Here is a 25,950-nt window from a genome sequence, read left to right on the forward strand (position 1 = left end):
AGAACCAATTCGGCAGCCCGAACTGCCCGGCCCAGCCCAATAGCCCAATAATAAGATATCTCTGGCCCATTGGAATCTAATCGGAGAGGCCTCATTCAATTACGAACCAGCTTTCTGATCTGAAACGTCGAAATGTACCGATTCTCCTAGGGTTTAAGAACCAAAAGGTTTTGAATTAACTGTAAAACAATGGCGTCAAACTGTGCTAGAAATCTCGCTCAACGATCCTCCAACTCCGTTAAAACCTTCCTATTCCGCGGCCAATCATCGCCCTCCGTCGCCGCCGGACCATCGAAGCTCGGTGGACTCGCATCCACCAGCTCCCGCCCCTCACCTCGCCACCGCCCCTTCTTCTCCTCCTCCAGGTTCACCAAATAATGCTTTATCCTGTATTCCAGATCCGCTAACCCTAAAAATCAAACTATGAAGTTAAATTACCTGGAAATTTTTGTGAATTTGTAGGTTGCCGGTGGAGCTAGCGTGTGGGCAGTCGTTAATGCCTCTGCATTCTGTTACCGCATCCGCATTGCTCGAGTCAATGCTTTCATCCAAAGTTGGTCGCTGGGGTTTTCTCTCTGAAGGTATGTATCGTTCGCCTATTTACCTTCGTTTCGTATTTATTCGATTATCATTTGGGTGATTCAGTTTTGAATCGTTGAAAATGAATTCTGTATGATATTTTTGCTTGCGTAATTTGAGTGGATCGAATTGTTTTATTTCGTACTCATCACGATAGCACGCAATTTCCTTCGTTTGAGATGATTATTTTGTTTTCAATTCTGCATCCTGTTGGATTTGAGCTTGGGATTTCGATGCATAGCCTTTCACTTCTTTCGCTTTTCATCGTTTAATGATTTTAAGAGCATGAAGTCTAACTAATTTCCTTGTATATTAATACTACCTTAAGTAGCTTATCGTTTGACGTGTAGAGAAACTGTTACTGTTAGCAAATATGCTTACTTTCGATTTTTAGCAGTTTTATTGAAAATCGAAGAAGTAACATATAAAAGGAACATTTAAGTTCTAAAATCCACCTTTTAACCGTTTTTTTTTTCTTTCGTCAGCTAAATTGTAATGATAATGGGGGATTTGTGAATGTTGTATATATTAATAAAGATGGTTTAAGCTCCCGTGAACATTAATTCTATCGAGGCAGCTATTTTATAGTAAAACAGAAGAAATCTGAACGAACACTACAATAGCAATGAACCAATCAGTGACATTTTTTCTGCACTTGAAGCTCTGTTAGCAAATTGAGATTACACACATAATAAATGCTTCACTGTGTTGTGATAATGCAGCAATTTCATTTTTCCTCTTGTTTTTATTAGGGTTTGCGACGACTTTATAACAGGATCTTGATTGAAGATGCTGGGAAGACTGTTAGTGATAATTCTACCGACTGTTAACGGAGATGCTGTGATGACCGTCAGTGATAATTCTGTCGTATTTTGAAACGAGAATAAATGTATTTCAAAATGGTTGTATTTTCGGTGGGATATGATCTTGTTGTGTACATTCTCCTTAATTTGAAAGATTATGTGCCTTTTTATGCTACATTTAATGAGACGAATTGGCTTATTGTTTTATTTTTTGCCTTGTTTTGCACCCGGTTCTTTCTTGCTATATTCGAAATTTGTTGGCCGGGTCTTCTAGGCAAATAAGTCTTCACAATTTGAGATTCCAGGGTTATTTGATTTTCAGGTGGCGGGATTTACTGGATTTTTTAAACATCATGTTCATTAATAGTTTTCCTTTATTCACCATAGGCCTTTTTTCGTTTACCGAAAATGATTCGAACAATCGACCTCTCACTTAGGTTGAGTCTTGGTGATTGAAGAAAAAACCCAAGTACGAGGAACTCGGGGTTATTGGTAGTTGGTACATAAACGAACCCACACGAACACACAAATAAAATAAATTGATAGTTTGGAATTTGTAATAATTATCTATTTTCTAAAATAAAATTCAAATATTTATTCTATTGAATCGTTTAAAAATTCTTATTTCAAATCTTATTTGCGATAGAAAGTTTGCTGTCAACACTAACCCAAAATTTAGGAGGCCCGTGACCAAATGCAAAAAATATAAGTAGTTATAAATAAATAACGCAAAAATAAAGATGTACCTAATTGCAAATATTGCAGAAATTAAGGAAAGAGAAAATATATCATCAGCTGTAACCCACTCTTTTGGGCCATTGGCGGGGCAGTAGCATTAGAAACTAGAAAGTACAGACCCTAGCAACAAACGGTAACAAACAAACGTTCTCTTCTCTTCCTTCATTCCGCACACAATTTTCCGTTCACTCCTCCCTCAAATTCAAAACCTATTCAACAATTGAAGAATTGCATTTCTCTATTTGCATAAATATCTACTACTTTTTCTTCATTTTGTAGCTGAGGAGATAGAATGGGAGCGTTTTGCGACGACGACAATGCGTTCTCGTCAAATTACAGTTCGGCGTACTCACAGGACCTGAGTTTATCCAAGCACGTCCACGACAATGTCCATGGAAACATTTATCTTGACCCGGTGACCTTCTCAAATTTTCGCCTACTCTAATTTTTTTGTTTTATTCTTCATGCTGTCATTTTTTTTTTTTTTTAATTATTTGATTTTTTTTCTTCCGATGTTGATACTTATAATCTGTCGTTGTTTTGTGAAATTTCATCTCCCTAATTCAGTGTCCGTAACTACTAATGATGTGGTATGGTGAAGTTTAGTTGTTTGAATCTGGCTGTTTTTTTGCACTAGGTTTTTTTTACTACTCGTGAAATAGGGTTTTGGTGTTTTAGCTGATTGATTGTGGTGAAATATTGTAAAATGTGGTGTAGATGTCTAAATAGGTGACTATAGTGTGGAGATATCTTCCTATGTTTCTGATTTGCATGTTTCAGTGGCTTCTCTTTGGTATTTTAACGACTCGTCCAAATTTGAAGTAGATTGTGAATTAATTCATGGATGATCTATTTATTTGCAGATATTTTTGAAATTCATTGACACGGAGCAGTTTCAGAGGTAACCTAAACTATTCTGCCTGCTTTGTCCTTTATCTTTGGTTCTGGTTAATGTTACTCTTTGTGTAGCTTATATTTATTGTCCGTGTGCTTCTTTGTCGATGTAGTTGTGATGATTCAGATTGTAATACAATTCTTCCTTTCTTGACAGGCTACGTGATCTTAAGCAACTTGGTTAGTGCACAATTTCTTTATTAGATCTACGTGATTTGGTGTTATCTACAGTCAATCAAATGATCTAATTTTCAATCTCATATTTAATTTTCAGGAATGGCACACATGGTTTATTCAGGAGCTGTACATTCTAGATTTGAACATTCACTTGGAGTTTATTGGCTTGCCGGTGAAGCAGTTCATAGACTTAAGACACAACAAGTATGAGACCGGCATTAAAATGCTAATTCAATAGTATTAAAGTTGACTTATAAGGTTTTGTTTTGCGAACACCCTGCATTTTGCAGGGATTGGAGCTTGGTATTGATCGCTTTGATATGCAAACAGTGAAACTTGCAGGTTCTTTAGAAGATTTTTTTTGTTCTATTGATTGATGATTCTTTATTGCACACTTATTGATGTTGACCACCGACTATGATTAATTGACAGGGCTTTTGCATGACATAGGTCACGGGCCTTTCAGTCATTTGTTTGAAAGTGAGTTTCTTCCCAAGGTTCTTAAGGAATCAGAATGGTAATATTGTTGAACCGACTGCATGTTTGTGGGATTACGTAGTTTCTTGCTTTATAAACAACTGCAACTAACTTGTTTTATATACAACTGCATTTTCTGTTCCGCGAGAATTTCAGTTGTTCTTGGATAAGAATTTTAGTTACAGTTTGCATCGTGGAAGATAGCCAATAATTGATGTATTTGAGGAGGTCTATGTCTAAGAGTAATAAACAGTCATCTTAACCTAACTACTTTATTATAGAACTATGAGGTGAGTTTCTCTTGAATGTAGTATTTCAGCTACTATTATGCGAACATACCCCTCTGAATTGTGTTTATAAATCTTAACCATCTTACATCATGTGACCTGACAATTTGATGTACGTAAAACCGTTGGAACAAATCCGGGATCTGTTGTCTCATAAAAACTTCATGTGCTTTCACCTTGTATTTTGAGGCCTTTACATTTTGGTTCTTAACAATCTATATGACCATGAGGCTCCCTACCATAATTGACAAACCCACCATGTACTTACATATGCTTATGGCTAACTTATACGTGCTAATTCTGAATTTTGCAATGGATGCACCATTGGCCGTTGGAAGTTGTTAATAACATGTACTCTAAATAATGAGTTTATGTTATTATGACATCAATCTGTTTTTGTGATTCTTTTCTTAGTAATTCCCATTTTTTGGTTGTGGAATATACCCTATTTAACATTAGTAAGGATGATTGTAGGTCTCATGAGAATATGTCTGTCGAGATGGTGGATCACATTATTGATGAGCATCATATCGACATAGATGTTGGGACCGTGAAAAGAGTCAAGGTGAGTTGATGACAATTCTGTGATTTCACCAGGTTTACTTTCATGAGTTGAGTATTAATCTCTTCCACACAACATGCTTTTGGTGTATTTGGTCTATTAAAGAATGTTGTTATTAAATACTTTTACATTATCAAGTTACAGACTTATTCTTTTGTATAGATGCTAGACGAAAGATAGTAGTCACTCTTGTTGTTTGAACTTGACTAATTGCCAAGCAAAATCTGTTAACGAGCTACTTTTCTTTTCCTGTGATAAAATTGTAATTTATTTTGTAACTTCTTAAAAACTCAAGGCCTTTACAAAGGGTGGAGGGAGAAGGCTTTAACTCTCGACCTCACCTCTAGAGGAAAAGCCAACTAGCAACCCTCCTAGTGGAGATTGGTTGTATGAGAATCTTTTATGTTACATAGGAACTTTATCTGCAAGCTCAAGCATATCCATTCCTCTGTTAAGCCATGTCCGGATTTTTTTCTGCCACCATTACTGTTAGAAGCTCTGAGATGTTTTTTGAATTCATATGTGTGTGTCTCCTTAGCAATGGTTAGTATTTACAAAGCAGAGCATTGTCTTCGGGCAAAGATTCGCACTTCAGATATCCATTTTTTGACAAGTCGTATTTGATGGAGACATGTAACTAATTTATCATACATAACAATTCTGCAATATGACATGGATTTTTTTTGCTTAAATAATTCCAGAGCTAATTCTTTCTGGGATTTTAATGCTGAGATTGTCTCAAGATAGTCTTGATATGTTGTTGAGTATATAATTGTGCTTCTAAGTTCAGAACTAATCTCTTTCAACCCCCAACTCGTTTGCAGGAAATGATACTTGCAAGTTCTAAATATGCCACAGCCAAAGTAAGTATTACTTGTGAACACTGAGTTTATTTTCGTTTTATTTGTACTAGTGCAGCTTTATCGTATGTCCGATCACATGTTAAGATTGAATCTATGATTTTCTCTGTCTAGAGCTCAAGGGAAAAGCGGTTTCTATATGATATTGTGGCGAATGGTCGAAATGGCATTGACGTCGACAAGTTAGTAATTTCTACCTTAGGAATTAGATTTTCTTTGAACATCATCCTACACGTTATTTATTTAAATTTTTCTCCTTTTTCTTTTCTTACGTGTTTGACTGCATGATTGATATAATTACACGGATGTGGAAATTTTTGCTGCAGGTTTGATTACATCGCCCGTGACTGCCGAGCATGTGGTTTAGGATGCAACTTTCAGTTTCAAAGGTTATTCAAAAAACTCGTTTAGTTATTCCATTCAGAATGTAATTTACTAACAACTGTACTGTTTCTTCATGACTCTCAGGTTGATGGAGAGTATGAGAGTTATGGGAAATGAAATATGTTATCGAGCCAAAGATTGTTAGTATCTTAATATAACATTGTTTGACATATACTCTGAAAAATTCAAATCCCCCAACTTCGTTATTGATTGTAAATTTCAGATCTGACCGTCCACAAGTTGTTTGCCACAAGAGCTGATTTGTATAGAACTGTTTATACTCATGCAAAAGTAAAGGTATTTGCGGGTATAATACTCGGGACTACAGTTGATTTACTTGTAATGCAGTAACAAAAGTATATCACAAAAGTTTATGAGGTTGCTTTTCTGTATATGAAATTGATTGATAATTTCCTTAACTTATAGGCTATAGAGCTGATGGTTGTAGATGCTTTAGTGAGCGCAAATAATTATCTACAAATAGCATCTCACATACATGATCCTTCACAATATTGGAAGGTTCGGGAACTCCCCTATTTATATTAGTAATAACCACTTACTGTCTACTCAGAAGTTTGTCTTTAATACTGTAGTTAGATGACACTATCATCAAGACCATTGAGACAGCTCCAGATGATGAACTAAAGGAATCTAGGGATTTGATTCTTCGCATTCGCCGCAGAGATTTGTATCAGGTACATAAATTCCAAGTATTTGATGATTATTCAATTGTATTTCACTTTATATTTTGTACTTTTTTCTCCTAAAGTATTGTGCTCAAAATTCTATTTTGCCTTTGCAGTTTTGTAATGAATACGCTGTTCCAAAGGACAAATTGGAGAATTACAAGAAAGTCACTGCACAAGATATCGTGTGTTCACAGGTACTACATGCTCGTATGTTTTAGAAAACAAATGTCTTTTTAGGGGTTGCATTTTATTTCACACGAACATGTTGATTATACAGAGAAGTGGTGGATCGACACTAAGAGAAGAAGATGTTGTGGTTAGCAATGTACGAATTGATCTAACTCATGGGAAGCATAATCCTCTTGAAAGGTTAGTGTATCCACATTGAATCAAAGTATTCAAATTTAGCATTCAATTTGAAGTATCTATTTTGACATTTTGCATTCTTTGCATGAATTCCTTCTTCCAGAGTCAACTTTTTCAAGGTACGAATCCTGTGTCCAATTTAAGTGTTAGGGTTCTTCCGACCCGTGTTAAAATTTCCTTCCCTGATTTTACTTGTGCAACTTTTGACGACTCTTTTTGTTCAGGATTTTGGCAGTGAGGAGAAGTTCCCTATTCCTGATGATCGCGTCAGCCACTTGCTTCCAACATCGTATCAAGACGTGATCGTTCGAGTCTACTCCAAAAAGCCTGAATTGGTATCTTGAATCAGCTTTTGTTATCATTTTACGTCGCTTTGTTTACGAATAAATTCTAAATTTTAAATGCCTTTGCAGGTTGGAGTAATTTCCGAGGCTTTTGAGAATTTTCAGTTGAAGACTTACGGGATCAAAGCACAAGTACATGCGACACCAGACAAGAAAAAGCAAAGGATATAATACTCTTCCGATTTTCCCCGTTACCGAGTAGCATCCCCATAGCCATGCATATATACTTGTATCTCATGCACAGACATGCAATTGCATTTTTACCTGCAAACGTGCAAAGAGCTTGATTTTGTGAGTGTGTATGTGTTTGCGACTTCGCTCGTGTGGATTTGTGCACTCGCCGAGTGCTTTAAGATTAAATAACCTGTAAAGGAAACCAAGCATATTATTAGAAACTGAATCATCACAACTCAATCAATAGAGTTGCATAAAACACAAAATGAAGTTACATAAGATACAGCTTAATTTCAAAAGAGATTCAAATTAAATCTATTAAAAAATTCGGATGGATTTTTGAAATTCAATTAGATACAGCTTTCCTTGACCCCTTAATTTTCGGCCTATTATCAGCGAGGCCCCTAAACTTTAGTTTATGCTTTGGCCCAAATGAAAAATAAGTAGGTATATCAGTATATCACATGTAATGTAAACATGTACGTAACTACTAATCCGCTGACCAAGAAACACTAATTAAAAAAAACTACAAATCTTTGCTGACAAAGTCCTAGGTATCCCAACTGATAAAACCTCCTAGAGAGAGAGTGACAGTTGATAACCTAAAAAGTCATCTCTATCTCTATCAACCTGACATTGGTGGTGGTGTGGGACATGGAGGAGTCGAAAGACATTCGCGGCGGCGGCAGCGGCGGAGGTGGTGGAGGAGTTGGTCTTGTGAGGGCAGATCAAATAGATCTGGCGAAAATCGAAGAACAACATCCTTTCATCAGAGGTTTGTTCTTAGAAAGTAGAGGAAGAAGACAACGACGAGAAGAAGAAACGAGAGGGAATATTCACGTGAGGCGCGAGTGGGAGATTGATCCATCAAAGCTTGTAATCAAATCCGTCATTGCACGTGGCACTTTCGGAACCGTTCATCGCGGCATTTATGATGGCCTAGATGTCGCCGGTATATTTTTATTTTTTCTATATATGATTAAATCTTATTATCTGTTGGATTTAGTGTAGATGATTTAAAAAGTTTAATTATTTTGTTCATGTTAGTGAAACTTCTTGATTGGGGTGAAGAAGGCCACAGAAGGCAGGCCGAAATTGTTGCAAATAGAACAGCTTTCGCTCAAGAAGTTTCCGTGTGGCACAAGCTTGATCATCCTAACGTGACCAAAGTAATATTACTATTTCATTCGTTTTCTTTTCTTTCGAATGCAATTTTTTCATCATAATTAGTATGTTACATTCTCGTTGGCATTTTATATTTGTATACGATCTACGCTTTTTTTTGATTGATCTATACTAATTAGGATAAAAAGAAAATGTAGATTCCATTTTATGCGAAGGATAATATTTTTAATAGGATACACTTCATAAATTGTTTTTCGGATTATGAAGTCAGAAGATTGCTTAAGCTTGATTTCATGTTTCTTGGTGTTGAATCGCCTTTGCAGTTCATCGGTGCAACGACTGGTGGAACAGAGCTCAACATACAGGGAGATAACGGTCATTCTAGCGTATCACATAATGTTTGTTGTGTTGTAGTTGAATATCTTCCCGGAGGCGCCCTTAAGAATTTCCTCATAAAAAACAGGAGAAAGAAACTCGCTTTCAAAGTTGTCATACAACTAGCTTTGGATCTCGCACGAGGGTAAATTAACTTCAAATTCAATAGCACTTTGGTCCCGTTTCTTTTGAGATATTTTCACATCGATAAATCTTACAGGTTAAGCTATCTTCACTTGAAAAATATAGTTCACAGGGATGTGAAAACAGAGAACATGCTTCTCGACAAGAATCGAACAGTAAAAATTGCTGATTTTGGAGTTGCGCGTGTCGAGGCTTCAAACCCCAACGACATGACTGGCGAAACTGGCACCCTCGGTTATATGGCGCCTGAGGTATTTACTTCAAAGTGTGCTATGTTATCTTATTACAGTTAAACCTCTATAAATTGATGCGGTCCGGACTGACAAAATTCTATTAATTTAGCGAAATATTAAATTATCGAGCTAATAATTTAGTACGTTTTTACCGAGTCTGGACCGTAAGAAATTATTATTTAAGCGAGGTTATTAATTTATCGAGGTTCTAATGTATTAAGGTAGTCAATCAATCTTTTATATCGAGCACTTATTGTAATTTTGTTTTATTCTATCGTAGGTCCTCATTGGTAAACCGTACAATCGAAAATGCGATGTATACAGTTTCGGTATTTGTTTGTGGGAGATTTATTGTTGTGACATGCCGTATCATGATCTCAGCTTCTCGGAATTGACTTCGGCTGTCGTGCACCAGGTATATATATACATTTGTATAAATATCTACTACAGACGATTTCTCTCGTGCATTAATTTTTCTTCTCGCTCTCTTTTGCAGAATCTGAGGCCAGAGATACCACGGTGTTGCCCAAGCTCGTTGGGGAATGTAATGAGAAGATGTTGGGATGCGAATAGTGAAAGAAGGCCCCAAATGGATGAAGTGGTTTCCATGTTGCAAGCTATAGATACATCAAGGGGAGGTGGTATGATTCCTCTCGGTCAATCCCATTCTTCGTGTTTTTGCTTCCTCAAGAATCGAGGCCCGTGACAAATACGAGGTGGTATGATTCCTCTTGATCAATCCCATTCTTCGTGTTTTTGCTTCCTCAAGAATCGAGGCCCGTGACACAAATACTCTAAAAGAATTTTTGTTTATTTGTCTTTTGAGATTTGAAATAATTTGAACTGCAGCAGTCAAATAATGTGCGTGAAAGGATTTTTCTTAGAGAATAATTTGGCAAATAAAATGTTTGTTTGTTTGTGTACTTGATGTTAACGTTTATCAATGTACCAATCAAATCAAATTATGTTTGTTTGAGATTAACTTTCTCCCAAAGATTTTGCAATATAATTCGACGAAGAGCAAGAAGAATCCGAGAAGCGTATCGAACAAACCGAATTATTATATTGTAAGACTTTCACACTTAAAAAATTGTTTTATTACAGAGGAGGATTTGCAGTCTTCCCTCAAATTCAAATGCCTCAACAATTTTCGACAATTTTCGATTTGTGATACAAGACAAGAATACAGGTAAAACCAGGTAATTAATTAACCAGCAATCTTGTAGCTCGGATTAACAAGATTATCTAAGCCTGCTACGACTTGAACCGACTCTATGACATCACCAACCTTAAGATCGGCCAAAAAATCTTCGTTTTGTGTCACATAACCGAATACTGAATATCGACCATCCAATATGTTGGCATTGCTAGGAGTTAGCTCACTTTCTTTCAATAGCCAAAATACCTGGCTCGAGGCAGAGTTGTTGTCAAATTCCTGACATTATGAAAACCACCACAGATTTAGAATCTTTTAAACTCAAACAAAGTCACAATATTTGATTCGTAATATCACTTCACAAAGTTCAGAATTTTCTCACCTCTCGAGCCATCGCCATGGTTCCAAATGCATTAAATGGAAGCTTCGTTTGAGCCTTGTACAGACCAAGGTCCTGCCCAATGACAAAAGTCAATAAATTTATAGATAATTTACCCTGATAAAGTATTAAAACGAAGCTCGTTGAAATATTAATGATTTTAACTAGTAAAACCTTGACACCCTTTTTTTTTTTATTATTATCTTTTTGCCATTTTCCGACTAATTCTGGGATATAGTACCGGGACAAGGGATAACACGAGCTTTTTATTCATTGGTGATTATAGAGCTGTGTTTACACTTACTTCCAGAGTTTCACCATAGAAGGGTGCTTTTTCTCCATCCGCCATTATTTCGAGAGGAATTGTGCGGGTCTTTTCTGTACTAGGATCAATAAATCCCTCAGCAGGACCTTCGGGATCTCCAGTTTGCACTACGAACCCATCGGCTAGAGATTAAAAAATATGTATATACAAATCCATAAGTTTTGGCGAAATATAACTTAGATAAATAAACAATAAAATTAAAAAAAAAAAAATTGAAATAAATTTTATTCGAGCAACACTTGCCTCTTTGGATTTCCATGCCATCATAGAAATGCCTTTCCACCAAATCCACGAAATTTCCAGCCGTTACGGGGGCATTATAACCATCCAAGACAATACGGAATACGCATTCGTTAATGCTAGGGTTGTCCTTGACCTTGACCTTCATATCCACAGTTGCTCTCCCCTTAAGCAACGGCATATTTTTGTATTCTTCGGGCACTTCATACGGAAAGCCATCAACCATATCCTCTTCAACACTGCAGAAATCCAATGCCCCACGAAGATCTCAGCTGCAGTCAATGACAAGGGTATAAATGAGAAATGCTTATTTTACGTCGTCTAAATTCTGTTTTCTTCCCATTCTATAGACCTGAAGAGGGAATCGGTAGAAAACGTGCGAGAAATCTGGTCTTTTGTGGTTCCGATTGGATAAAAATTTACTCCATCCATCCATCTCCATTTCTAGTTTGCTACCACAAGAAATCGACTTTGTTTGATTCTTTTGACTAGTTTAACTTAATGATGGCAATTTTGTCAATATTTTCAAATGGTCAATATCACGAAAACATAATGAATTTCGAAAACCTTTAGTCTATCTTTACGGAAGGCACACAAAGTGGACTATTCGGATCACTGTCAAACTCGGTTGCTTGATCTAAATGTGAATCGTAACTAGGAAAAATATATCAAAACTAACGATTGTCGTCTTCAAAGTAAATGTCGATCCGGATCCTATGCCTCCTTCGACTTATTCAGCATGCTTTGCGTAAAGTTGTTTCTATCACTTCCGATACTTCTTAAATAATTAAAAATGTTAAAAATTCTTCGAGCAATTAGAGCAACCACTTCTGCCAAAACTAATGTTTTAAAAATAATTAATTTCCAATACTCACCCTCCAACATAACTAAGCAGCTCCTTCTGCTTAGGTGCAACCGCATCACGTTTCCTGTCCTCGACAATTTTCTGAAACTCATCCAATCCCAATTCCAGTTTGTTTAGCAATTCAACACCATCATCGACCTTCGATTTTGCAAGACCTACAACAATCAGTGTCCTACCTTGCTTCAGAGCCCTCGACGCCTGTCTAATATTCTACATCTCAAACAAAACAAATAAAAAAAAACAATTATCAACACATTGCAGAAACACAATAAAAGTAAATAAGCTACAAGAAATACTATCAAAACTGAAAAATTCCGCACTCTTTCGACAGAATCAAGGGCTTTGACACCAGCAATCTTAAGACTATCAGTAATATCTTCGAGCGGCTTCTGGACCTCCCGTATAGCCTTGTTGTCGATAGGCAACGCATATCTCAACAATGCCCCTGGATCCTTAATCGGTGGGCCCGAAATCAGAACCGAAACATCGGGCAATGCCGGTGCAATAGCAGCAGCATTGGCCTGCCCTAAGTACCCCAAATCAGGAAATCCAGTCACTAATCCAACAGCCAACGCAATTGAAATCGCAGTTTTCTTTATTGAAGGATACCTATCCCTCTGCTCAAATCATCAAACCATATTTTTTTTTTCTCAGAGACAAATAACCAAATAAACATCAATTTATCAAATATCACAACAGATCAAATAAAAATGGGATACTCACCTGTTCATCTACGGGCACAAATGGAGTTGATTTTCGTGAAGAGCACAGGGGTTTGAACTGCTGAGTGGTGGCATTATGGTAAAATGGACGTTTGGAGCACTTGGAAGGAAGGATACGGCTAACAAATTTCTGATTCGAAGTTAATTGCGAGGAAGAAGAGTAGCGGTGGCACGAAATAATGGCCGCCATTGATGAGAAACCTTGAATCAGTGTTTGTTAGCAAAGAGATAGACACATTTAGAATCTATCTGGTATGTGAGAGAAAAGGATAAGCTTACGTGGCCGGGGAACAAAAATCTAGTGAAGATGCTTTCAGTCAACCTCACACTTTGGATAAGATGATCTTCTTCGGGCTGTGAAAACGGGCTATGGGCTTTCAATTGATGGGCCGAGATTTAGAAGATGGGTTGGATTTAGTGGACCGGGTCTAAGATCCAATTGTAGTTAGACCGACCCGAATCCCACCACGGGTTTGGATTCAATAGTAGTAACGGATTTAACGGCTATCAGAACATAATGAAGGGATCAAAATTTGCAGTGTTGGGCATTGATCAGAGACAACAGAAAATTAAAGTAAAATCAAGAATTAAAAGGAAAAAAATTGAAATTTTATTGATTAAAAAATGCGAAAAATCCTCGAAAGTAAATGCAAAAATTCTAAAAAAAGAAAAAGAAAAAGGAAAACTATCCAAAAACTTCTAGCAACTATTATAAACCTAAAAAAAAAAAGTATAGTCTAGCCTAAGAACTCTCCAAAAACGGAATCTAAATCCATGGAAGAAAATTAGACTGGTAGGGTTTTCTTTTCCGGGAGCTGCACCTCGGCTGGCTTGTCCTTGTTTCCAGGATTGATGAAGGTGTAATACACATATATGCAGATCTGGATGAATCCCAAAAGCGCTCCAACTCCGTTCGGAAGCTGCAATAATAGATAAACCGATTTATTCATAAATATTTAGATGGTAATAATAATATTAGTATTTATGTGTAGTAATAAGTAGAGAGCAGGGTCAACTTACAGCAATGTTAATGTCAATCTTCTTGCTGAGGCAAGCGTACGCGAACCAGATTATGCCGTTTACGAAACCAGTGACGCAGAGCCAGATGGGCAAGAATTCAGCACTCTTCGTCTTTATAACTTTCCACTTTTCGATTCAAAAAAAATCAGACACACACACACGAGTCAGAACGAATAAGCATAAGAAATATTTATATATGTATATATGTAAATATGAAGAGAAATACGGTACTTACAGCAACAGACAGAGGAGAACCGTACATAATAATCCCAAAAACAATGCATATAGTCCCCACAATCGTGGACCTTTCGCCGTGTGTGTGTACGGCGAGGAGCGTGGGAATGCAAATCGAAGTGAAAGCCACAGCCTCAGCCAAAAGGACAAGGCACATGATTACCTGATAACAGTTGCAAAAAAAATTGATCAATTTGATGAGAGCTTAATAATAAATCTAATGATCAACTAATTAAATAAAAAATCAAACAAGGATCACTTACCCTGTTCCTCTTGGTAGTGTAGTAGAAGAAGATGGAGAGATAAATCAATGTCAAGGCTAGACCAAAGCCATTGATTGAAACAACCAGAGTGCTGTCAGGATGAACAATTGGTATCCCATAAAATATCCACAGAATACAGTTCATCAGTGTTGCTAGGTAGGGGTATGGGTGGAACTCCTGAGTGCTTTTGTTCTTGCATATTCTCCAAAAAGTTGGCCTGCAGATTCAAATTCAATCCGATTGCAAAATTAGGGCTTATGCAATTAAATTAAAATAAATAAATCATAAATTAATTAGAGGATGGATAATCTCACGATGGAGATATGAAGAGGAAGGCAGAGATGATATTGCCTGCAAAATAATTCAAAAAATAAATAAATTAGAAGCCAAAAGATAAACAATTACAATTAATTAAATCAATCAGCGAAGATATATCAATTAATTATTTAGATCAATCACAGTGCTGGAAAACACTGCAACCAACAAACATTCCAGCGGAAGATAATATTTAATTCGTATATATTTACATGAGAACGAACAAAATATACAGTAAATCTGTAGTAGCAGAATCGAAAATCCTGATCGTATGCACATTACATACATCAATCTACGAAAACAGTAGAACAAAATCAAATCGCTGTTTCTCTCAAATCACGCCATGGCTATACATACAAAATACGTACACATTGCATGCCACAAAAAAAAAAAAAATCAGAGATCGAGTAATAGTGCGATAAAAAGCATAAACTACAAACCAATGATCCCGACGATGAATCGAATTTGGTGGTCCTGCATCTTCGCTGCTTAGAACTGCTGAACCGAAGAACAAAAAAGGAGAATTCTAGAGAGAGAAGGAAAATCTTCGCTAGAGAGAGAGAGAGGAATTGGGGAACAGAGGAGAAGAATACTGTATGCGTGATGATGAAAAAAGGGGGTTAGCTGATGGGTTTATATAGAAGCTGAGAAGGTGAGTTTTTAGTCCTACTGAAATACGGTTTTACTAGTTCTAACAGAATTCAAACACCTCTCCCAAACACGGATTATTATAGATACAACATATACATACACAATCCCGCAAGTAAACGTTACTCTCTCAATCCTTGTTTGGATAAAAAAAAAGGTGTTTTGAGTTTATGCTGGATTAGGATTTTGAGAATTATATTATGCGCACGTTTCGGAAAGGATTATTAATTTTAGATTTTTAATTGATTTTTTTTTTATTTTATTTTTTTAAATATAGTAATTTATTTTGTGAATTTATGATTGCCCATTGATCTTGGGCATCGTTTTGCATGCGTTTGGACTCTCGACGTTTCGGTTAGTTATGGTAGGATACGGAAAAGGTGTTGTATTCCCACTGAATTACGGAGACTGCCATTGGCGTGGGGGCGTGAATTGACACGTGGCAGATGCGGAGTTATTGGGGATTGTGGGACTCCTCGGATTTGTGGCTGACTTCTGGTCAAACACTAGTTTTTTCTTTGTAATTTGAAACATAATTAATATGGATTTTAATTTGATTAATTGAATTCATTAATTTTTCAAGTTTTTATTTTATTAAATCAATAATAACATTTAAATTAGTGGATTATTCAACAAGTAATCATCTAATTAATTCCGAGTATTTCGGGTTTCAATTGAAAAGGTGTGTCAATTAATTGTGAAAGAGTTACATCAATTGTGTTCAAATATCCCCATAAAAATTGAAATTAATCTACTTGTGGATAAAGTTCACAAAGTAATATCCATGTATAGATTTACGGTTACATGATGCAAATAATATTATGATGGATACTCCATACCAATTCAACTTTCTCAATAGTCAATATAGTGGTTTCGGCCCAAAGGAATTAATGGCTCACAAACTCCATTTGCTTCTAATCTATCCACTACTATGAGAAGCCCAATAAGATACTTAAGTAAGCCCATGTCTAATTAATTTATGATCTCGTACGAAGGTAGTTTAATATTAATATTTTATTCTCTTACCTAAATACTGAAATGTTAAATGTCGTTTCAATTTTATTAATGTCGTTTTGACTTCGAATCTGCTTTTGACATATTTCTATTTTGATTTTGGCAAAATTCGAAACACGAAAAATGTAGTCCTTTGGGTTAGCTTTCTAATACAACTTAAATCCGCCAGATTGGATGCCGTGTAACAAAGTTATGCATGAATGAGTCACATTTTGAATTTTAGATACCTCAATACATCAAAGTTATGGGCAATATCCATTGATTCATGTATATCTTTCTCGTCCGGCATCCAATTTTGGTGATTCAAGTTGGAGTAGAAAACTAACTCAGTATACTACAAATTCTATTTTTCGGGTTTTGCAAAATTTTGAATAAAAAATGATCAAAATCACGTTTGAAGTTGTAACGGTATTATTAAAGCTCGAACGACATTTATCACATCCCAAATAAATATCATCTTCTTCTCTCTCACTTGCAGCCCTGCTTGTTTTCTTCACCGTGTTTTCTGTGTTTCTTCATCGGGTTTCTGTTTTCTTCCTTTGTACTGTCCCGAAACTCGGTCTATTGTTGACTGACTTTGACCATCTGATAGTACTTTCATCGGCTACTTTTGACTTGAGTCTTATGTACACACACATGCAAAATGGAGACGGTAAAGACAAAAAATAACTTAAACTCTACCAAAGACCCAATAAATTCAGCTAATGTGTGAGATTTGAGACTGTCTGGTGAGTGTGTGACACTTTTGTGCCGAAATATGTGCTTCCCTCTTGTGAATTTTAGGGTGATCGGGGGTAGAGATGGAGAGTTTGAGTGAAGATTGATAAAACAAATATAGAACAAACTATTGAAAAATAAATTGATAAAACAGAAATAATTTGATACAAATTATGGAGGGAAACAAAACAAGCATGCATTTATTAAATTTCAAAGAACTCATCCAATATAACTATTATTAAACCATGAACATATATAAATAGTTATAAGGCCTTATTTTTAATGGGCTTATTGGTAGATAATGGGTCCATCCATGTATTGGCTGCTATTGGATCCGAAGCAGCCCAATTGTTATTTGTTGCCACTTGCTAGCTAGTGTTAAGTATCTTGAGACATTTTCCTAATTTCATCCAATAATTAATTAATAAATGAATAAATAAATAAATAAAAAAGTCAGTAAATCGAAAGTGACATAGGTGTATATATATATTAGATAGTAGAGGTAAACATCACGTGTGCAGTAGAATTGAGTCATGAACAAGTGGTGGTTGAAGAGAATAGCAAAACAGACACAGTAATGTCACTGTATCATTTCCCCACTACCAAAAGAGGAAGCAAAGTTAGCACTAAGTTTCATACCAATCACACAAACCTATATATCTATAAAGCATCTTTTCCCTTCTCAGGTGCTTTTGCCCTTTTTTTTTTTTTTTTTTTTTTTTTTTTTTTTTTTTTTATCTTTTTTTTTGAATTCCACAACAATTAAATTTAATAGGGTAAATTACAACCAGTCCCTGAGGTATGGTCAAATTACGAAAACTCCCCTCATGTTTGGGTAATTACAACCACCCTCAATTATAAATTTTCTTACACGTCCACCATTGCAGTTTCAAATTTAGTGGTTAATCTTCTAGATTTTCTCAATTTTGTACCCGTTTTATCCCATTCGAGCCCCACATTTTTAAGCTAGATGATTTTAAGATGCATGTGTTTTTTCGCTTATATATATATATAGGGGAAATATGCAATACCCCCCTCAAATGGAAAATAATATGAGTAAAACCCAATTGACTTTTAAGACTTTTGCACAAACCCACATCCCAAACTTAATTAGTGAAACCCCCTCAATTAAACATAATAAGACGTAAGTACCCTTATTAACAGTTTTTTTATAATAAATCAAATATTTAATCACGATATCTTTCCATAACCGTTTTCCTTTATTATAGGCGGATATAGGTGGACGTGATTCTCGTGTGTATTCAGATATGTGTGTGTATGTAGAACCGAATTTTTATTGCGTAAGAACACATTTCTTTCCCTCCGGTTCTCTCCATCAGGTTCGTGCAATGTCCACTGACTCTGATTCTTTTGTACCATTCAAGAAAGTCCAGATTCAGAGAGATAATACGGTAACCATCACTACTTCTCGTTTAGGTTCCATTCTCTGGTTGAAATGAGCATTATTTTCATTTTTGCTTTTAGGGCCTGTGTTATATTCCCAATTAGGTCTAATTATTGGGGGAAATCTGAGATTCTAGTAAAATTTCCATTTTTTTTACAGTTGATTAATTGCTTGATAAAGATGGGACAATTAGTTTATGTTTCTTTTTGGGTCGTCTTAATTGGTGTAAATGATCGTTACTGATTGAAAAATTTATTCCGTTTTATACAGAGTCACGTTGTGACTACTCTGTAAATCTTTTGTTCGATTTGTGTTAATTGATACGCTAGTGTAATTTTTTTGTAATTTATTTTTTGCATTACTTGATATGTTAGTGTAAGTTTCAATGTGTTTGTTGTGGTTGAATTGAATTCACATAATATTATGTGATTTGCATTTACAGAGTAGTGCAGATTTATTCATCAGCAGTAGTCACATAGTAGTCACATTCTCATTTTTTTGTGTAGTGCTGCACAGCATGTCGTCAACCTTAGCTTGATGATTGTGTTGAAGTATGGGGGCTCGTTTGGGGTGAAGATAGGTCAGGGTGATTTTTGTGTATGAAGATCTCGTTGGTTGTCACTGATAAGTGGTGCAGTTTGAATGCGAGGGATATATCGATGACTTACAATGTTGATGGATATGGCGAGGGTATATTCTCACTGACTGACTTACTGAATATGACTCACGTAATAGTCATATTCTCACTGTTCTGTTAATAATTATGACTATTGTTGATTCACTCGATTAGTGATTTATGAATTTCTTGTTTGTTCCCCACTCTCTCTTTCGATTTTTTTTCCAGATTTGAACAACAACAGTAACATGACTATAGTCATATTTATGTATTTTTCGAATATGAATATGACTATTGTTGAATATAATCTATCTTCTGATTTCAAGTTGACTTCTAGTAAGTAGATTCAAATTGATTTTTTGTGTGGATATTGATTGGATTGTTTTCGTAAACAATAGGGAATATTCGTTGTTTTATATGATTCGGTAAACATGACTATGCCATATAATCGGAATTTTTAATTTCAAAAAAAAAAAAAAAACAATGTAAAGAAAGAATATGACTACGGTTAATATAGTCACATATAGTCATATTCAACTATAGTCATATTCGGGTTGTAAAAATATTAAAAATAAAAATAAATAAAAAACTGGCTAAATAAAGTCCGAAAATAATATAAAAAAAAATAAAAAAAAAAAATCCGAAAATATATTTTTCTTCTGATTTGGTAGCAATTTTTTAGGAATTTGGAAGCACATTTTTTGGAATTAAATTGTTATTATAGAAAGAGAGAAAAAATAAATAATTGAGATAAATTATACTAATTAACGGGATTTAGGTGCCTCATTAATAGGAAATTTGTAAATAGTAGATAATTATAATAAAAAAACGTGGATTTAGTTTCCTTATTAATAGGAATTTTGTTAGTAATAAATAATTATTAAAAAAAGTAGTATAAGGGTAAATTTGGAAATAAATATTCTAAGGGGTTTTCACAAAGGAAGAATTATGGCATGGGCATATCACTATTTTTTATCTATAGGAGGGGTGTATTGCTAATGACCCCATATATATATCAGATTGTGGTGCATCAGAAATACAATTTATATGTATATTTTTATACGATGTGTATTAATTAAAATAAAATATTAAATTTATAATAGGAAATGCCAAGCTAAGGGTGTATTTCAACATTATATTAATTCAACACTCTTATTGACATGTGTCCTTTTTAATTTATTTTATAATTATATTTCTAAAATTCAACGAGCCATAACTGAACCCGAAGTGAGAATCTTATCAATTAGAGTGCCTAGTTATATTCACCAGATGTAGCATAGATATTGCCCTTTAATACCAAGGAGTTCTAACTTCTAAGCTATCATCTTTCATAGTATTTGTCACCTTTTTTGTAAAGCCACAAGCCTAACCAAAGGCAATATTTTTTAGTCAAAAGATACCTCCACACATACTCTCTTACCCTAGCAAATAGAGAATTTAATTATATAATAATAAATAAAAATAAATAAATAATAAAAGGGAAGAAAAAGGAAGCATTTTGCCTTTCTTCATCCATCGTCTCCTACGCGCACTTGTTCATGCATCCACTCAACTCCTTTTTGGTCCACCGAGATATAAATGAATCTGATGAGGTTTTTTTTTGTTGCAAAATAAATATATTTTTATTATTATATAGTATTTATCTAAAATTAAATTAAAATATTCTGTAAACATAGATACTTTAAAATGGAAACCATCAAATATGGTGGGAGAAGAAGCAAAATGTGACACAAACTATTAGATGTCGATATTTGAGTAAAGTTTATGGATTAAGAATATATTCGCGCGTCTATTAACCATTTCTCGTCCACGTCATCTTCCAACGAAAAGCTAAGGCCAAGTTCGTATAATACGCAACATAATCGAAATTCCGGGAATTGCAGGTAAAATATATTTTTTTTTCGTTTAAACATGTTATGAAATATGCGTACCTTTACTATCGCTGACATCAAAATAAAATATGAAAAAAAAGGAAAAAATGAATTTAAGTGTGATTAAAGTTTAATTAATTAATCAACAAAAAAAGGTTATTGACAAAAGTATAGTGTAGTGCGTTGGAAGACATAATAGAGTGTTCCCTCGATTCCATTAATCCTTTAGAACAACGCTTCATTTATAGTTCATCATAATTTTATACTATTAAATATTTTTCTATTAAATTAAAAAAAAATATAATAAATATATATATGTGTGTCTGTGGTTATCCCAGATTTGTTGGACCCTACACCCGGTGATAAACACCGGGTGAGTTTTCTGCTGCCACGTGTCTCTTTTTTGTATTTTATAATAGATTCCCCGCTAGGGTTTACCTTTAGAGGTTTTAGAAAAATAAAAAAAAAGAACACGTGGCAGCAGAAGACCTACCCAGTGTTTATCACCGGGTGTAGGATCGAAGGAACCGTTATCCCACTAGAGTATAGATGCTATAAATATATATGCTTAATTATCCGTTTTCTATTCGTTATATTCTATGATTTATATTCAATGGAAAGAGTGGATCATTATTACCAGATAATGTAACAGTGTACCCATAGACATAATTAAAAAAAATTGTAACATTAATGAAAAATAGATTTGGTCCTAAATGTTTAGCCTTTCCTTTTTGGGGATGAAAAGATAAATAAAAATAAAAATAGTGTGTTTATGATGACTTGTGAAATTTGTTCCACTACAAATAGTTCAGCACTATTTTCCAATTTTATCCACCACATAAACAAAGATTGATTCCCTGGGTCCCTCTGTATGGGTTGTTTTCCTGCTGCAATTCTTCAAAAAATAATTATTTTAAGAATGATGTTTTATTTTTCAGATTCAAAATAGAAAAAAAAAAAAAATTTGAATGGGTTTATTTGGTTATAATTTAAATTCTTATTTCTTGTTTTATATATTTGTTATATTTAAAAACCAAATTATTTTGCTAAGGGGCATGCTAAATCCCATACTAAAATTTACTAAATCCCACACATAAATTAAAAAAAAAATCTCTCTCTAACTTTTTTCTATGATGATTTTTTCCATGTCACTTAAAATCCGTTAATCTTTCACGTGAATAATCATAAAAAGTGAGTTTAGGTTTATTATATTTAATATTTTTCAATTTCATTATGTCTTTTTTATTATTTAAATTCATATTAATTCGAATTTTTTTCTCAAATTCCAACTTTATTTTAGTTTGAACACATGAAGATTTTTCTCAAATTCGAACTTGGAATGATATGGACGTTTTTAGTGCGTGGTTTTGTGAAAAAGTTAGGGAAAAAGAAGAAGGGTGGGGAAGGAGAAGATGAGATTTTAGGGAGAAATTTTTTCAATTGTGTGTATGATTTGGTAAAATTGGTGTGGGATTTAGCATATCAGTTTTGCTAATTATAATTTCTCCACTAAAATGCAACTAAATCGTTGACTTACAGACACAGTGCATCAAATTGCAGCAAACCGCAGCGTGGCACAGTATTCTGTGACTCAACCGCACCCGACAACTCCCCGACCGTAGGGAATGGCGACTATTTATTGCCCACATTCTACAGTTCTTCAGCAGCCCAGATCTACCCTACGCACATCCGGCGCAAGTTAGTCATGGCCAACTAATTATTCCACCTCATACAGCCGAATTTCCAGATCAGCCCCCACCAATCATTCAACGCCACACACAGATATTCCAAAGTCCACTAGGGTAAAACAGTACTTTCACAACATGAAAACCACTATAAAAACCTAGCCTCCGTCCTCGATCAACTTTAGTCGCAAAAGCCACTCTACAAATTACGATCACAGCAAAATTACCAAACAGCCCTCACCGGCGTTCCTCCGCCCCCAAATTTCCACAACCAGGGGTTTGCTGGTAGTATAAACCCTAGCTCTATCAGGGCGGCGGAAACAAATCTCCAGGCCGGAAAATTAATCGCCGGAGCTGGGGAAAGTCGTGCGTCGCATGATGGGATTTTGCATCTGTCCGTTGGAAATTCCGGCGAGGTTGCTCTGGTGCTCAAGCTTCTTCCGCCATAAGCCAATGCTATTCTAACGAACTCTTTCTCACTCTAAAAGGAACCTCTTCCCCACCACTAATTATCATATTTCCATAGATCTCTACATATTATTCGGAGAAAATTATATATACGTACACGTTCTGTGTGCGATTGTGGATATTGGATTGATTGATTGATCGCCGGAGATCTGTGAAAAAAAAATGGAATCCGGCCGTATTTTCTTCGATCCCTCCTGCCACAGCAACATGCTGTTTCTCGGGAACGGCGACTCCGGTTTTCGAGGTATTCAATAACAACTTTGCTTTTATTTCCCATCTTACCCTTGCGTATATTATTCCTTTGTTTTTTCTTTTTTACTGGAACAAGTGATTAGTGTATATATATAATACCTGCATATCCAGATCATTAAATAAAAATAATTTTTGGGAGCTGACGATCAATTAAACTAGTGAATAATAATTAATTATTACTAAATTTGGAGTGGTGTTGAACTCGTGATTTTATCCTGGTTTAATTTATTTTTTCAATTGTTTGGCTAATTAACTCAGAATTTTTTTTTCATTTTATTGAAATAAAATTTAGGAGCAAGATCGGTGATGAATATGGAGGAAACCTCCAAGAGATCACGGCCTTTTTTCAGCACGCCGGAAGAACTGTACGACGAGGATTATTTCGACGAGCAGTTGCCGGAAAAGAAACGCCGTCTCACTGCCGAGCAGGTTCATTGACTTCCCATATTTTTTGCTATTTTTTTTTTAATTATTAATTTACAATTCATGATATATAAGAATCAACTAGTTATCCCCTTATTCTCATCAAACCGAATATTCTCGCCAAGCCTCATGAGAATCGAATTCCTTTCGTAGTTTAGTTTTGAATTGATTAGCATATTTTTGACATATATCTATTGAAACTTATTTTTTCCACATTACGAAATAACCAAGTTACAATTTAGTCTATAAAATCATTAGTATATATATACATAATATTTAGCCTTTGTTACATATATGTATATAGGTGCACTTGCTAGAGAAGAGCTTCGAGACGGAAAACAAGCTGGAGCCGGAGCGCAAGACCGAGCTGGCTAAGAATCTCGGCTTACAGCCGAGACAGGTGGCGGTTTGGTTTCAAAACCGCCGTGCCAGGTGGAAGACGAAGCAGCTCGAGAGGGATTATGATCAGCTCAAATCCTCTTATGACTCACTCCTCTCTAACTATGACTCCATTCTCAAGGAAAATGACAAGCTCAAATCTGAGGTAAAAAAAATAAAAAATCATATACTCTTTTAATTATTTTAGTAAATTATGAAAATTGTATAGGGTTTGTTTGGATCTAAGTTTGAATCGTGTTCTCGTGGACACGTGGCCGTCGTCCAATTGGTTGATGATTGATAGTGACCTGTTGGGCCAAGTCCTACTAATAAGATTCCTTCTTAGCCATAAAATTACATATTTTCTTATCTCAGCAATTTTTATTCTTTCTATCTGTCAAGTAAGATATATAGCATCTTTTCCTGAATAAAATAAAGATTATATTTTAATATCCTTTAGAGAATATACCCTAAATATACCCTCAACACAAATTGTTATTGTTTCATTGACAATATAATGATGATTTATGAAAATACAGCTGCTTTCCTTGACGGAGAAGTTGCAACCCGAGGGATCCGCCGGAGAACCGGGTCAGAAATCGGATCCGGTACCTCCGGAGGATGCGCCTCCGTTTCTTCAGCTGACGATGAAGGTGGAGGACCGCCTGAGTACCGGTAGCGACGGCAGCGGGGTGGTGGATGACGACTGCCCTCATCTTCTTGACAGCGGTGACTCCTACTTCCAAAACGATTGCTACCCGGGCTGCGTGGCGGCGGTCGACGGCATCAACTCCGAGGAGGATGACGGTAGTGACGATGGGCGGGGATACTTTTCCGACGTGTTTGCTGCGGCGGAGCAGCAGGAGCCCATTGCCATGGGCTGGTGTATCTGGTCTTAATATTTTAGGTTAGTCTCTTGTATTAATAACTTTGAATAAACTAATATTCAATAGTGTGTGTTTTCTATTTGTATTTCCTGTTGGGAGTGTTGTAATGTGGTCACTTTATGTATAAACCTGATGCTATAAGTTGCTCAAGTAATAACAAGTTAATTTACTTGAGAATTCCATTAGCAATCTGATGGAGGTCAATAAAGTATTAAATTTAAAAATAAAATTTGATTACTTAATTAATCAATCATGGTTAGTTTTATCAACAATTATACACACATATGCCCACCTTTAGTGAACTACACACATGTAAGTAACATCAACATCGATAATCCATCATCAGCACGCACAATCGATAGTAAAGAAATACAAAAGTATCGTATCGATTAGATGCATTTAATTTTCATCCACTGCTTTGCATACTGAAAGTTCGAGTTTGCAAACTTTCAGCATCCGAAGAAAAGAAAAAGGTTAATAGCGAGTGATGTCGAAAGGACGTGCAACTTCGAATCTCTTCCCACCATCCACCACTTTGCAACTTAGATTACAGCTAATCTTGTGATTAACTCAGTGGAATCACTCTGGTTCTTATAGTGGATAGTGTTGTGTTTAGTTTCAATCAGATTACAACTCCTAATATTTTTTTGGCGGGAAAAAAATTATAGTTTTTCATAGTTTTACCAATTACAATTCTACCCTCCAACCTTTTAAGTAAAAGTAAAAATAATTTGTTTTTTTTGTAATTAATAATCAATTTTCAGACCATCGTCACATACCACAACCATATTAGTAAGAATATGTATTTCCACATCAATGCCTACCACTATTCAACATCTACCCCACCAGCACAATA

The 25,950-nt window shown here is 35.4% G+C and overlaps 6 protein-coding genes and 1 long non-coding RNA gene across 8 annotated transcripts; 5 read left to right on the forward strand and 2 right to left on the reverse strand.

The window, feature by feature from the left end:
* The first annotated feature begins 82 nt into the window (after positions 1-82).
* LOC105970688 (protein NUCLEAR FUSION DEFECTIVE 6, mitochondrial) lies at positions 83-1,589 on the forward strand. The gene is made up of 3 exons (XM_012995524.2): positions 83-365; positions 463-581; positions 1,332-1,589. The coding sequence occupies exons 1-3, from the start codon at positions 190-192 to the stop codon at positions 1,349-1,351; spliced, it is 315 nt and encodes a 104-aa protein (XP_012850978.2). The 5' UTR covers positions 83-189; the 3' UTR covers positions 1,352-1,589.
* Positions 1,590-2,203: 614 nt separating this feature from the next.
* On the forward strand, positions 2,204-7,574 carry LOC105969231 (uncharacterized). 2 transcript variants are annotated; one of them, XM_012993983.2, is made up of 20 exons: positions 2,204-2,253; positions 2,400-2,535; positions 2,984-3,021; positions 3,172-3,194; positions 3,289-3,395; positions 3,482-3,533; positions 3,624-3,708; positions 4,430-4,520; positions 5,342-5,380; positions 5,492-5,559; positions 5,704-5,766; positions 5,846-5,901; positions 5,985-6,058; positions 6,188-6,280; positions 6,355-6,456; positions 6,564-6,644; positions 6,728-6,819; positions 6,920-6,935; positions 7,041-7,151; positions 7,230-7,574. In XM_012993983.2, the coding sequence occupies exons 2-20, from the start codon at positions 2,413-2,415 to the stop codon at positions 7,329-7,331; spliced, it is 1,416 nt and encodes a 471-aa protein (XP_012849437.1). In that variant the 5' UTR covers positions 2,204-2,253; positions 2,400-2,412; the 3' UTR covers positions 7,332-7,574. The 2 variants fall into 2 exon arrangements, with proteins under 2 accessions (XP_012849437.1, XP_088677562.1); XM_088821436.1 differs by lacking the exon at positions 2,204-2,253 and having other exon boundaries at positions 2,297-2,535.
* Positions 7,575-7,793: 219 nt separating this feature from the next.
* On the forward strand, positions 7,794-10,202 carry LOC105969220 (serine/threonine-protein kinase 54). The gene is made up of 6 exons (XM_088821452.1): positions 7,794-8,286; positions 8,382-8,503; positions 8,783-8,979; positions 9,055-9,229; positions 9,492-9,626; positions 9,708-10,202. Exons 1-6 carry the CDS (start codon positions 7,989-7,991, stop codon positions 9,915-9,917), a joined length of 1,137 nt encoding a protein of 378 aa, XP_088677578.1. The 5' UTR covers positions 7,794-7,988; the 3' UTR covers positions 9,918-10,202.
* A 52-nt stretch (positions 10,203-10,254) lies between these two features.
* CYP38 (cyclophilin 38) lies at positions 10,255-13,208 on the reverse strand. The gene is made up of 7 exons (XM_012993964.2): positions 12,900-13,208; positions 12,497-12,793; positions 12,187-12,386; positions 11,315-11,550; positions 11,051-11,193; positions 10,750-10,821; positions 10,255-10,646 (listed from the first exon to the last, which is right to left on the reverse strand). Exons 1-7 carry the CDS (start codon positions 13,086-13,088, stop codon positions 10,419-10,421), a joined length of 1,365 nt encoding a protein of 454 aa, XP_012849418.2. The 5' UTR covers positions 13,089-13,208; the 3' UTR covers positions 10,255-10,418.
* A 277-nt stretch (positions 13,209-13,485) lies between these two features.
* On the reverse strand, positions 13,486-15,353 carry LOC105969221 (bidirectional sugar transporter SWEET6a). Its single transcript, XM_012993972.2, has 6 exons — positions 15,171-15,353; positions 14,730-14,766; positions 14,416-14,632; positions 14,154-14,315; positions 13,919-14,044; positions 13,486-13,818 (listed from the first exon to the last, which is right to left on the reverse strand). The coding sequence occupies exons 1-6, from the start codon at positions 15,208-15,210 to the stop codon at positions 13,684-13,686; spliced, it is 717 nt and encodes a 238-aa protein (XP_012849426.2). The 5' UTR covers positions 15,211-15,353; the 3' UTR covers positions 13,486-13,683.
* A 3,062-nt stretch (positions 15,354-18,415) lies between these two features.
* LOC148768257 (uncharacterized) lies at positions 18,416-19,449 on the forward strand. The gene is made up of 2 exons (XR_016033323.1): positions 18,416-18,521; positions 19,021-19,449. It is a non-coding gene; the product is annotated as an uncharacterized LOC148768257 (long non-coding RNA).
* A 3,399-nt stretch (positions 19,450-22,848) lies between these two features.
* HB-1 (homeobox 1) lies at positions 22,849-25,271 on the forward strand. Its single transcript, XM_012993954.2, has 4 exons — positions 22,849-23,398; positions 23,699-23,835; positions 24,134-24,373; positions 24,747-25,271. Exons 1-4 carry the CDS (start codon positions 23,317-23,319, stop codon positions 25,104-25,106), a joined length of 819 nt encoding a protein of 272 aa, XP_012849408.1. The 5' UTR covers positions 22,849-23,316; the 3' UTR covers positions 25,107-25,271.
* The last annotated feature ends 679 nt before the right edge of the window (positions 25,272-25,950 follow it).

Source organism: Erythranthe guttata, chromosome 8 (genome assembly GCF_056151865.1).
Source record: "Erythranthe guttata isolate IM_541 chromosome 8, IM_541, whole genome shotgun sequence".
In the NCBI taxonomy this organism is placed as follows: domain Eukaryota; kingdom Viridiplantae; phylum Streptophyta; class Magnoliopsida; order Lamiales; family Phrymaceae; genus Erythranthe; species Erythranthe guttata.